We start from the raw sequence: 14,464 nt of genomic DNA on the forward strand, positions 1-14,464 counted from the left end.
AAAATAAAGTTGGTAACTTCTTCTTTAGGCCATCTTGCCATTCTCATACTCCTTTTGCTTCTTGATTTGTTATTTCCTCCATCTGGTACTTCTCTTATTGCTCCTTTGTTTGTTGTGCACTGAGACATGCTTATAGTTATGTTTCTTTGATATGGGAAAGTGTAGACATTATCTATTTGCTATGACATACCTCTATTGAAGGAATTACTTGAGGATGTGAGGAAACAATTTCACCTCATGGATATTGATATCAGTCTTTACTAAGAGATAGGAGTCAATGGAATTGCTATTGGTCATCCACATAAGTGGAGTTTTAAAGATGGTTCTAAACGTTACAAAATTGATGGCAAATAATTCACCTTTTAGAGTCAAAGTAGTAGCAAGGAGAGGTACTCATAGTGACTTGTAGATTGTAGAAGAAATCAATGCTATTCACTTCTTCAAAAGATGCCTATGAAAAGTTGTCTCCATGTCACCACTACAAGTTGAGAGAGTTGGTGAGCTGAGAGCACTGATGATTATGTTGTCTTTGAGTTCCCCCCAATGCTCGATGGTTCTCCAATGTTTGGAATGGACCAAAATGTAGATGGATTTGTTTGGACAAATTACTCAACTTGCACATATAAAAATTTTCAATGAAGGATGAGCAGATGTTCTAGCTATATATCTGGAAAATACATTGAGTCCTCTCTGACACGATCTTATGATGGATATGTTACTTGCAAATGATAATCACTAATTCCCTGAGGTGTTGAAGACAATCACACTACATCAAAGGCTACAAAGAGTGTTGCGAAGTGCAAGACATTATGCCAAGGAAGAGATGATGTGATAGATTCATTACTTGATTTGAAAAGGAGATGTAGATATACATACTTACAAAGCACTTTGTTTCTTGGACAATTGCAGGAGTAGTAGTAGCCATACATTTTCAAAATGAACACCATTGGACCTGGATTTGGTCTTGGTCTTGTGAATTTCATATGGCCAAGTTCTAGTTCACTTGTAAGGGTCTAACATGCTTTGTCACACAATTTTAGTTCTTGCATTGTAAGTGTCTCAACTTCACACAATGAGAAGCAAGAAAGAATTGTTACATGCCAAAGATGATGTGTGTTATCCTTCTATGTGTTTGGATCAGATGTATGGAAAGTCAAGCATGAGGTGCATGGTAAGTGAAACTACAATGTGAGGAGCTTCAATATATGAGACTTTGTTGTTCACTCTCTATAGTCATTAAAATGTAGCTATAATGATGTCTGATTTATTTGGTACCATGTGAGCATGAGAAACCTAGTAGCCATGAGTACATTTGATTACATTAAAAATTGATAGCAACTCTAAATATTCATGAACCTCATCACCACCCTAACACTTGTAGGGCAATTTCTTAGTAAGGTCCCAATTGGCATCGTGATTGGGCAGCTTATCAAGCTTGCTAGTGGAAGAGCCCCATGCTCCTCAACCTCACTTGATATACCTCTTTCCCTCATACCATGGCTTTATAATGCAAGACATGGACATGGCCCACCACGTCGCTTGCTTCTAGATAGCACTCTACTTCTTGGGGCTCGTGCACGAGTATAAGGCCATTATTCCTTCCATCGGGCAATTGTTTGGTACAATGCTATAGTCTCCGATAGAATTTGCACTTTAGTTGTGGTAGATGACGGTGTCTCCTAGCTTAGATTGGTTATTGAGAGCTCAGCATCCCTTTCGCACATGATTCTCTATGAGACCCTCGAGGGTGGAATGCTGTGATAGAGGCTAGAGATACCCATGTTATCAAGACATTGTCTTTGTTGAAGGCAGATGGTCCACTTAACTTGGGATTGCACTAGAGGTTAAAGGCATGTCTCCCCCCTCCCCAGATATAGGATAGATAGAAAAGGGAGCCCTAGCTAGATAGAACCAAGTGACCCCATAGGCACAGCAGTGATATCAGGAGTCCTAGACCCCCTGGGTGAATCCCTCCAAGGGAAAGTGGGACAAGGTGGGGAAAACAAAACCAAGCAAGTGGGCTTGAAGAACCATAGATAGCACGCTAATTGTAGGAAGAGGGTGGAGGTAGCCTCTCACTCCTAGGAGACTTAGCCACCAAGGAACCCCCCTTCAAGATACCCACCACCTCCAGAGGGCATGTGGTGCAAAGGTTTTAAGCACCATCCATCAGTTCAGTGAGCAGTCTTTAGTGGTATTGGCACATTATTCAATGTACTCAAGATCAAAGACTACAATAATCAACTTGCAGTAGGAGAGACTATGAATCTCGCAGAAATGGTTCAAGTCATCCTAAATGGACTAGGAGAGGGATATGAGAATCTAGTTCAAAGTATTGCCATCCAACGGCAAATTTTGACACTGGAAGAACTTTAGTCAGTCTTACTTGGTGAAGAACTCAGGACTCAAGCCATTCATGCATAAAAAGGTCATTCCAATGATCATACATTCATAGCTTCAAACAAAGCAGAGGTAGAGGCAGAGGTAGATCATTCTAGCAAAGTGGTCATCATCAGCAACAAAATCAGCATCAACATCATTCTCAGCAACATCTAAAATAGCAACGAGGAAATCATTCCAATTGAGGAAGATTCCAAGGACGAGGGAATGCATCCACCAATGTGTCAAACATCTAGTGCAACTATTGTCATAAGTTTCGACACTATGAAAGAGATTGCCGCAAGAAGCAGTACAAACAAGGCGGTCAATCCAGCAACAATCAAGGGAATTTTTGTGGAATAGGAAATCATCGTGTGGACATTCTAGTCACAATCATTTTGCAAATGAACATGGGAATATGTTTCTTGCAAATGAGAAAATGCAGAAGACTGATACAGTGTATCTAGACACTGATTGCAATTCAAAAGAAGATTTTAGCTATCTAGCCGACCAAGCAGATCAGGATCTTTGGTACATCGACATCAGTGCATCATCTCATATGACAAATCATAAGAATGGTTCATATAGATGAAACTATTAGAAGGTCAAAAGAATGTCATCTACACAGCAGATAATACACTGAATCTAGTTCAAGGGATAGGCATTATCCCTATGAATAATTTCACTCTAGTACGAAAGGATTGGTGAAAGATGTTCTCTATGTTTCAAAGCTCAGCAAGAGCCTCTTGTCAGTAGGTCAAATGACAGAACACAACTACCGAGTCATCTTTGATAGAGATGAATGCACTATAAGAGACAAACTTAGAAGATTTTAGCTAGTAGGAAAAGGAGTCAAGGAAGGACGCTTATAGAGAAAGCTAGGTACAATACCATATTTGCATGCCTTGTCAGCTTAACTACAACAGATGCCACTATCCGCAAAATGGCACAAGAGATATGGTCATGTCAATTTCAAGAGCTTGCTAGATCTCAAGAATCGATATATGGCAATTGGGATTCCAAAGTTACAGTTTCTTGAAAAAGTTTGCGAAGCATGCTACTTCGGTAAACAAAAGTGAACTAACTTTGGTAGAAGCACCTCTCGAGCATGAGGTATTCTTGATTTGATACATACATATGTATGGGATTATGCCCAAACCCACAACATCAATGGTTCACTTTACTACTTGACTTTCATCGACGACTACAATAGATATTGTTGCGTCTACTTTCTAAAAGAGAAATCTAAAGTGTTTTTCAGGTTTCAAGAATCCAAAGCCATGGTAGAAAACCAGACAAGCAGAAAGATCAAAGTCATGAGATCAGATAGAGGAGGTGAATACATGTCGAGCATTCATGAACTTTTGCAGAAGTCACAACATTCGAAGGCAATTCACTTGTGCAGATACTCCTCAACAGAATGCAAGAGCTGAAAGGAAGAATGGTACTTTAGCAAACAGTGCTAGAGCAATGCTTAGTGAGAAGCATCTTTCAAATTAGTATTAGGTAGAAGCAATAGCCATTGCAAACTACTTGCTTAATCGGCTTTCTACTAAACCGATTCAGGGTATGACACCGTATGAAGCATTTGCTAGACACAAGCCATGCATTGGGCACCTCTGCATATTTGGTTGCATAGCATATGCCCACATACATGACGACCATCGCAAAAAATTGGATGCAAAGTCACGTAAATGCATCATGGTTGGCTATAGTGAAGAAAGCAAAGCATACGAGGTGTATGATCCCATCAACGGCAAGGTCATTATCTCCAGAGATGTAATCTTTGATGAGGAATCAGAATGGAAAACCTCAAACACATAGGAGATAGAAGCACCGATTTCACAGTCATCTATAGAAAAGGTTGATGAAGAAGAGCAAGAATTGCCAGAAACACCCCAAGTAGAGCCACAGCAACTCAGACGGTCTGCTAGGGAAAGTGGCCCTCTAGCCAGATTGACATATGCTCAAAAAGGCAAAGCAATTCATGTTGAAACCACCAACTATGCTATTATGACTACCATCATGGCTATAGAAGAGAGCCAGTGTACTTCGAAGATGCAGTTGACAAGCTAGAATGGCAAACTACTATGAATGAAGAAATGGGTGCTTTGTACAAGAATAATACTTGGGAATTATGTGACCTTCCACCAAGAAAGAAGGCCATAGCAAACAAATGGATATACTATGAATGAAGAAATGGGTGCCTTGTACAAGAATAATACTTGGGAATTATGTGACCTTCCACCAAGAAAGAAGGCCATAGCAAACAAATGGATATACAAAGTGAAGTACAATCCAGATGGCAGCATTCAAAGATATAAAGCCAGATTAGTTGCTTAAGGATTTGCATAGCAGAATTGTCAGGATTATGATGAGACATGCTCCAGTAGCAAAGATGGATTCCATACAGCTCTTGATATCATTAGCGACACTCAGCAAATGGAATGTGTACCAGCTTGATGTTAAGAATGCATTTCTCAATGGTTACCTAGATGAGGAAGTCTACATGCAACAACCCGCAGGTTATGTTGAACCAAGAAAGGAGAATCAGGTTGGCCATCTCAAGAAGGGTCTCTATGGCTTAAAGCAAGCACCCAAAAGTTGGTACAACAAATTTGACTATTGGGATGTACTTGGACATGCTTTAGCGGTGCGTAATAGCCTTAGCAATAGAGGTACAAGATTGTGGACTAGACCTGTTTGCTCAATTTTTGTGACAAATGCAAATTGCACCATTCATTTCTTGTAGAGCCATTACTAGCCTTAGAGTAACTATAAATGTAGGTTTGCTATAGCGCTAATAAGTTTGTAAGACTCTTTGGCATAATGGGTTGTCCAATTCAACTTCTTGACAGGATCAATACCCTCAAATCTGGGATAGTTCTGCAACAGCAGATCTAGCCCTAATTCTTTTCATGTGTAACTATACTAACCATGAACAAGAGTGTCTATAGCTAACTGACTAGTGGCTGACCAAAAAATGTACTAGATTAATGCGCAATGGCAAACAAATCTAGCATAGGATAGCATTGCAAGGAAAAGTAGCAAGAGGCACTCTTCGTTAGCTAGAAGGAAATGGAGATGGGTGGAACTACCAACAACACTTGTGATGGGATGCACAAGGATAGGAAGAGTATTCTCCTTCCTAGAATTCATCTTCAACAAGTACTTAGCTATGAGAGTCAGATTAATGAATGGCGAATGATCAATGGTATGTATAAATGTAGTACAATAGCTTATTTATAGTTCTCGGACTGGTTGCAATTTACAAGATTGCTTATGAGATAAATCCTCAAGTTCCACGTGGCAACAACCTACCAGCTTGCTAAAAAGACTACTAACAAGCTAGCTAGATATCCTACTAACTAGTCCCTTTGTTAAACCCACCCCTCCCAAAAAGAAAATTATTCCCAAACTTTAAATAGTCTTTGAGAGAGCTATAGATGTAAATCAACTTCATGTAGCTACAATGGTACCCAAAATCTATGAAATTCTATACCAGCTGAGGAGCAAGGGGTACTTCTCTAAAATATAAGAAGGCTACCAAGAAGACTCATCATCAAGTTGGCCTCTCCATTTGATGTAGTGCTCCATGTGTGATTTATTTCTCAGCACATGATCTCTAAAACCAATGATCTTTTCTGGAACATGTTCAATGTATCCAATCTCATCCATAGGGGGTAGTTCCCCTAAAACTTGCTCCATTGGTCTAAAGTATTTTTTAAGCAGTGAAACATGGAAACATTCTAAGGGTAGGAGGAAGATCAAATTGATAGGCCACTTTACCAAATTTCCTAGCACCTTGTCTGGTCCATAATACAGATGGCCAAGCTTAACATTAGTATTTAGAGCTACATACCATGATTTGTGCAGCCTTAGAAATGCACAATCTCTAAAGTATTTTTTAAGCAGTGAAACATGGAAACATTATGAATTCTAAGGGTAGGAGGAAGCTTAAATTGATAGGCCACTTCACCAAATTTCCTAGCACTTTGTCTGGTCCATAATACCAATGGCCAAGCTTCACATTAGTATTTAGAGCTATATACCATGATTTGTGCAGCCTTAGAAATGCACAATCCCCCCCCTCAAAATACATATCCCGTTGATGTTGATGATCATACTCCTTCATCCTAGATTGAGTTCTCATCATCTTGTCCTTGCACTATTGCAACAAGGCGATCATATTGGCCAGATCTTGCGCACTGAGAAGTGCCTTGTCAATAATGTTGGATGGTACATGGGCTTTGTAGCCAAACATAGCCTCAAAGAGACTCATATCAATAGAAGTACGGAGGTATTGTAGCAAAATTCAGCTAAATGAAGCCATGTAGATTGCTATCAAAACAAAAGTGCCTTAGATACTCTTCCAACCAACTATTAACTCTCTTAGTCTGCTCATCACTTTGAGTTGTACTTGGAGTAAGGAGTGCAACCATCGACTTGAAAAGATCCTATAAAAAATAATCCATAAACTTAGCATATTGATCACTCACAATTTCTTGGGGTAAGTCATGCAACTTGAATGAATTTTCCATGAATTGTGAGCAACCATATAGGTTGTATATTGAGTTTTTGTGGGAATAAAATGGGCAGCTTTAGTTAGCCTATCAACCACCCCATGCATGTTGCAACCTTTAGAAGTCACTCGAAGACCTATAATAAAATCCATGGAGATGTCACTTTCCTTTAGGGAGGCAATGGTTGGACAAGACTAGTAGGACTTAAGCTCAACTCCTTGTTTTGTTGACATGGCTTATAGCTCCATACATAAGTATAGATATCCCTCCAAAACCCTTTTCAATAAAAGCCATGCTTGACATTTGCTCAATGTGGCTAGCCATAGGAGATAATTGTAGCTCCTATAGAATAAGCAGCTTATAGGTGAAAATTTAACAAAAAATATTTTACCATTATTGGAACTTATTATTCCATCAAATTTTGGAAAATCAATCATAGCGCAAAGGGGGGGGGGGTATGCGACATGCGCGCAATGGGGGGGGAGGGGAGGGTATGTGACATGCGCGCAAAGGGAGGGGAGGGGGGTACGTGACATGCACGCAAAGGGGAGAGGAGGGGGGATACGCGACGTGCGCAAAGGGGAGGGACATGGGGTGTGGGAAAGGGGTGTAGGGGGATACACGACATGCACGCAAGGGGGGGGAGGGGCATGGTGGGTTGGGAGGGGGGTATGCGACATGCGCGCAAAGGGCCGCATGGGGGGTAGGAGAGGGGGTACGCGATATGCACACAAGGGGGGGAGGAGGGACATGTTGGGTTGGGAGGGGAGGGTACGCGACATGCGCGCAAAGGGAGGGGGCATGGGGGGTAGGAGGGGGGGTACGCAATATGCGCGCAAGGGTGGGGAGGGGTTATGGTTAGGTATACATTAAGATATAAATGCGCTTACAATTTGGAGTAGTTTTTTGTATCTTCAAAATAAGGACAGGTAACTTAAAGTAATGAATGAAAGAAAGGAAAAAGGATCAAGGGGGAGGGAGTAAGATTTATTGTTTTGATTAATCTCTTTTTTAAATTAAAATTCTTGGTTATGACTGTAATAGCTAAGAGACTTATAACAGATTGTGATTTTAACTAGATAAGCAAGGACTTTTATTATTAGTAGAATATAACGATATAGAATTCAATACAAAAGTGGGGTTGTCTTAGCAACTATAAATGAGTAGATGTTTATATGAAAATTCTTTGATTGAATTGAAGATGTTTATGCAAGACAATGAACCTAAACGGACGTAAATTTGATTAAAGTGCGGTCAGAGGAGGTGCTTATACAATTACAATACAAAAACCACAAAGATGTTACAAAAGCAAATGCTTAATACAATACAAGAAGCATATGCTTTTATGAAACAAAGCAAATATAGTACATTTGAGCAAATACAATACAAGAAGCAAACACTTTTACAATACAAAGCGCTACAAAGCAAAAGCTTTTGAATATATTCAAAATGATATGATATACACAATATAATATATAATAAATCCAAAAATTAAAAATTAATATGATATGATATAGATGATTTAATAAATTTAATATACCCGATACAATAAATCAAGATAAAGTCCATATATCATATCATCAATATCATATTTGATATCAAAAGCATAAACAACAAATACACACCTAGAAAGTCCTTGAGGATTTAAATATGCTTTAAAAAGATTTTCTTAATGTAGGGTTTTCAAAAATTGTTACAAAATACAAAAGTATCAATGACCCTGTAGCAAAAACTATCGTAAAAGAATTAAACTATTTAAATTTCAAGTGGTTTCAGAATGAAAAATCCCATTGTGAAAGAATAAGAGGCTTCCTTATATTATAATTGGATCAGAGGAATTGGATCAGAGGTCAATCTTTTAAACTTTTCCTAGTGCTTATTTTGGAAACTTTTTGTTTTGGAAGGGGATGGGAGACAGGTTAAGGAGCAAAGCTTGTTTATGTTGCTGTTGCATTCATAGGATTCTGAGGACTCAAATGAATCTCCTGTACAACTTAAATACTCTCTTCTTCTATTTAAACCAGCGCAACGTGCCATGTGCATGCACATGCACATGCACCCATGTTCTCATGAAAGCACTGTGTACACCCCCAACTTCTCCCATGCTGCATTGGCCTCAAGCATGCCTTGGACACATGCACCTACATGCATGTGCGCCTGCCCACATGCATGGTGTAGCCCATATGGGCTGCAGCCCATACGGGCTGCAGTTCTCTCGTTTTACCTTGGATTGTCAATTACAACAATATGATAGGTCTAGTCAATTTACCACAAAAGGTAAAATATCCTTCATATTCTTGAATGCAGACCTTTCCCCAGAAATACATGAATGCAAATCACACACACTTGCCCAGGAAAAATATTGTCTTGATATGGAGATATAAATTAGATCACTGCCAAAGGAAAACCAAATAATTCAGAGAGTTGCCTATTTCATATCTGAACGTGTCAAGGACAACCCTCCAATAGTTTTTTTGTACAAAGATTTGAAAATGCATCTTAAAAGCTAGCATTTTGTTAGCATTACTCTGTAAAGGGTTTAAGAATGTACCTTGGATGAAAGAATGGTGAGGTTAATGCCTACTAAGAATTGCTAACAAAGAAGAGTCACTGCCAAAGGACAACCAAATAATTCAGAGGCTTTGCCTATTTCATATCTGAACGTGTCAACGACAACCCTCCAATAGGTTTTTGTACAAATATTTGAATATGCATCTTAAAAGCTAGCATTTTGTTAGCATTACTCTGTAAAGGGTTTAAGAATGTACCTTGGACGAAAGAATGGTGAGGTTAATGCCTACTAAGAATTGCTAACAAAGAGCTAGGGCACTATTTAAGCTTAATGTAGCTACTATTACACATGCTCTATAAGCAACATTCACTCTCACATTTGAGTAAGGATAGCCAATTCAGCCCACAGGAGGGGAGATGGCTTGGGACCCGCAGCTTCAGAAGTAATCCCAAGAGCTTTCTCTAACATTCTAGTGATCTTCTCCATACTTGGCCTGGAAGAGTCTGTGCTTAGACACAGGCGTGTAATGTCACACAGTGACTCAAGTTGATTATAATTGAAAAACCGTAGGACAGGATCCACCATGTAGGCAATCACCTCGGGTGTATTAAGAAATTCAGCAGCCTGCTCAAAGAAAAAAGGTCAACCAATCAAGCAGACGTGTTGTAAATGCCTACCAAGTATTAAGTAAAATGGTAAACTCCTTGAGAAAATCACACAAAAGAGCATGCAACAGCCCACTAACATGCTAAACGAAGTGATTTAGGGACACTGCAATAATGTCAGCTGCTTGATTTCCAGGTTTCACCATCACTCAAATTAGAATCTACACTCAAGTATACAAACCCAATCAATTAGCGAACCCCTCTCTTTGCAGTAAGGCGTCCTTCCACTAATCAATTCCAGCAACAGGACTCCAAAACCAAATGTGTTTGCCTCAAAGTCGGGTGAAGCTCTTCCAGAACAGTCCAGATCATCATAAACCATTACACTGCCTGCAGTGGAAGACCATTTCCTCTTGAATTTCTTGAAAAGTGATGGGTTCCCTACATCAAAGCCTGCCAGCTGTAATTGATCCAATCATTAAATCAGCCATGAAAGGCACAAAGCCAGGCACACTGATCAACACGTCTATGCAACTTACTTTAGCTGCGAAGTCCTCAGTGAGGTAAACCGAATTGGAGTCAAACTTGGAGTAACGAGCAGGAGGTGTCAGACAATGATGCAGATACTCCAAACCATAAGCCACCCCCATGATGATCCTCATACGAGCATTCCAATCCAGTTGTTCAGCATCACCATCTACAACAATACAATCAATCATGCCCAGTAAAAAGGTTCGCGTCCCTTCCTCCCTTTTCCACAAACTGAGAATCTCTCTCTCTCTCTCTCTCTCTCTCTCTCTCTCTCCCCCTCCCCCCACCACCCCAATAAGATGATATATGTTTGCTTTCTTTTATCAGTAGATATCTTCGACACAGCGCCTCATGCTTCAGCATGAAAGGTTTGCATTGATCAGGGTTCTTTTGACAGCCTAGCAGCAAATTGTTTATTCAGGGTTAGTCAGCGGTACTAATCACATGGATAAGTCGAGCTAAGCAAAAGGTCCTCCTCTGTAGTCCTTAAGGTGTTTCTGTGCTGTAGCTCCACTAGTGCTCAATGTTGTCAGACAGTCTGCATAGTCCTATCCTTGAGCATTGGCCATGGGTTTGTTGAATGTTCCAACTTAGAAATCATTCTCTGTGCGAAGTTTGGCATAAATTTTCTTGTTTAAGGCAATAATTATGCCTTGCATAATGTTCCGACTGATTTCCATTTTCTGTGCAAAGTTTGGCATAGATTTTCGCGTTTAATGTAATAATTATGCCTTGCATTATAGTAGTAACCCTAACTTCTAGTAACATTCCAGTCCTCATAGGCAGATACATTTTTCCATAATCTTAACTACATGCCAATAATCCATACTGCACCCCGACAACCACAGCACTCTAGGACATTGCTCTCTGGGTTCATTAGCATCAAGCAGTTAAACAATCTATGCCATCATTCCTCCCAAGTTTGCTGCAATTGCAGGCTCCATTTTTCCAACCACTTACACAATATACAATCTCACCACAACTCTACGGTTGCAATCCACCAGCCAAGGGCATTGAATGAAGTTCACTAGGGTGACTCTCTCCTCCTCACACATGTTTCAAGAGCACTCGAGTGACCAGTTCGAAGTGTCCAACCACTGAAACACAGTTACGCTGTGTGCAGGAAAGTCACCACCTGGGCCTCCCTGCACTGAAGTGGCATCACCACAAACTATAACTGGCAGAATCTAATGAAGGACAAGAACGACCTAGCATAAGGGTCTGCAGCCTCTCAAAATGCAATCAATCAAGTTTCTGTGAGACCCTACAGTCTGGTCCTCACAAATTTAGCAACTATCACCACCAGCATCTCAAAGAGGAAAGATTTCACCTTTAATATTGTGGAAGTGTACACTAAGAATATTCGTGGTCTATCATCTGATGGCAGCATACTGCTTCCCTAACATGGCCCCAGTCAGGCAAAACAGTCAGCTTGAGAGCTCCAATCCCGGGTGGTGTGTAAGTCAATATCTCCATGGACTAGTCTCTTGAGAATTGCTGTTAAGGCCAGGTTAGATGTGTTTAAGACCATGAACATTGATTTGGAAAGGCTGATATAGAGTCCTACTAGAGCCATAAAATGACTGCAGAGTTCTTTGTAGCACCAAGAAAGCATGCGTGCTCGTCCAAGCCTTAAGTACATGTATATCTAGATGAATCTAGGAACATGCCCAAACTCATCCTCTTAAAACACGACATAGTGCAGTTTCAATCTCATGATACCAAGTCCATGAATTCCCCCCATGAACTATCCCTCCATCTGAAGATGAGAGAGAGAGAAATGAAAGGTAAAACCACCCCAAGGGTCAGAGTTTTCCTTGTGGTCTAGCCAGACTTTAAAGATCAAGTGTCACCTTGTGAAAAAGTAATAATATTTGGGGCAAAAAAGTGTATTCATAAGACTAGAATATATCCAATCTTACAAATTCAATAAATTTAAAAACGAGAAGCAATAAATTATTACCATCAGGACATAAACTGGTTTATTTAGAAGAGGACATGCTAAAGAGTTGTTGGAGATATCATAGCCAAAGAGTGTGTGAGATGTGATGTGTGATGTTTTGTACTGGGAGATCTAGTACTAGTTTATGTGTGAGTACCACATGTCACCATGGGACTGATCCCATATGCACTAGGTGCTAGTGTGTGAGTGTGTAGCCTAAAAAGGCTTGTACTTCACTTGATTTGATACTTGAAGAATGAATATGAGCCTTTCTATTATGTCTTCATTTGAGTATCATTTCCTTCCTCCCTAATGTGTCTCCCTGAAACCAGCCTCTAATCACTCAGAGGGCAGTGGAACTAAACCTTTAATCACTTCAGCACTTATTTACAGGTCACAAAGCATATATCACAACCATTAACCATTGCATGATTACCATTTGGCATTTACCCATTTGTTCACAAACAAAACCACTGAAAAAGGGATGGAGGCTAGAATGCCCCTGCTCAACAAACATAAACAAGTGCACCCGATTGGCCCCAAACATCGTGGCGTCCCTTGCGGTATTTCTTTCTATTTCACAGTGAAATGATTACACGTTGCATCTGGGAGACCTTCCTTGCAACTGAGCATGCAGCCCCAATTCACTGAGCCTTCGCAAGGCTTTCAAGCATAGAACACCATCACATAAGTGCACTTAACCCATAGGCTCAATCCAAAGGCATTCTCTTTTCCGAGTGCAATTCCATTGGCTGTCTAGATGCAATCACACTGCACCCCAGCTGCACTCTCTTTGAGTGGTTTCCAGATGGCATTCACAAAGCTTTTCAAAGCTTCAAAATAAAATCAGCAAAGTACCCAACCAAAGAATGACTCATGTAGCACTGCCTGGGCACCCGTGAACCAAGAAAGAGGCGGCACACGAGACCAACCAATAGCTTATGGCAAAAAGAAATTGCAGCAACAAAATCATAACTCACCAAGCCCTGAAAACTCGAACCAAGTCCTCAATTGCCAAGAGGACATAGTAGCCAATGCCCAATTGCATTCTCAGCCAAAGAGGAGTGTAAAGGCATGAAGAAAGAGCATTTACAAGAGCCGACCAGCAAGAATTCCACTGAAAAATGCAAAAGAAGCACTTCTGTCACGAAGAAGTGGGAATTCTTGGGCTCAAAAGAAGCGTGCTTTAGAGAGGAATGCATTGAGAAGGTTTTGGAGAAGTTTCATCGCCGAAAAGTCCTCCAAAACTGAGAAAAACCAGTCAACCAGTGCGTGGGACTACTCGAAATTCAACAGAAAGCTGTAGCTTTGCAAGAGGAGAGGCCCAGGAGGCTGTAGAAGCAAAAAGCCAAAAAAAGCCACTTTTGCAAATTCGACCAGCAAAAGAAGTGCTCAACTTTGCCCGTTCTACCAAATGCATGGAGGAAAAAAGCATATCAGTGCAAAGGGGAGGCAGAGGGGAAGCCATCGGGCCAAACGGAAGTCGAGGAATCCAAACGGGTGAGGAGTTATGAAGAAAAACGGAATTCAGCTGAAGGAGGCTGAAAAACCAGTCCAAAATCTCAACAAAGGGAGAAGATGAGAGAGAAAACCACACATGTGAAGTTTAGAAGGCACAGGAAGGTCCAGGAATGGCAAAGGAGCATGTAGAAGGTACTAGAGCCATCTGGAACTCTAGGGGGGCCACTGAAGATACATGGCCCTCTAGGGGGCCCATTAAAAATGCCACATCATCATTTCCCAACAACCACTCTTTTAATTCCTTGGAATGCCTTTGGGCCTAGGGATTAATTACGCTTATGTGCTAGGCACCATGCCGCACTTAATTACACATTATTAAGCCCACGCTTGGACTTTTAAAACCAAAGTTGTCACGGTCTTGTAGTACATTAAAGTACTTAGAATTTCACGCCCCCGTGACATACCCCTCTCTTGAAACAGCAAACCACAGTTTGCTGCCCTAAAACACAGG

At 40.5% G+C, this 14,464-nt stretch overlaps 1 protein-coding gene across 3 annotated transcripts in view; it reads right to left on the reverse strand.

Annotated features, from left to right (window-relative positions):
* Positions 1–9,650: 9,650 nt before the first annotated feature.
* The window catches only part of LOC147880796 (putative LRR receptor-like serine/threonine-protein kinase At1g63430), a 93,290-nt gene continuing 88,476 nt past the window's right edge, over positions 9,651–14,464 (reverse strand). For all 3 annotated transcript variants that reach the window (XM_087371078.1, XM_087371079.1, XM_087371077.1), the window contains 3 exons: positions 10,559–10,716; positions 10,261–10,479; positions 9,651–10,038 (listed from right to left, as the gene is read on the reverse strand). In XM_087371078.1, the coding sequence (XP_087227204.1) occupies positions 9,787–10,038; positions 10,261–10,479; positions 10,559–10,716 (629 nt within the window). In that variant the 3' untranslated portion in view covers positions 9,651–9,786. The remainder of the gene's footprint in view (positions 10,039–10,260; positions 10,480–10,558; positions 10,717–14,464) is intronic.

Source organism: Dipteris shenzhenensis, chromosome 32, assembly GCF_047967505.1.
Source record: "Dipteris shenzhenensis isolate YYH24624 ecotype China chromosome 32, Dip_SZ_1.0, whole genome shotgun sequence".
NCBI lineage: Eukaryota > Viridiplantae > Streptophyta > Polypodiopsida > Gleicheniales > Dipteridaceae > Dipteris > Dipteris shenzhenensis.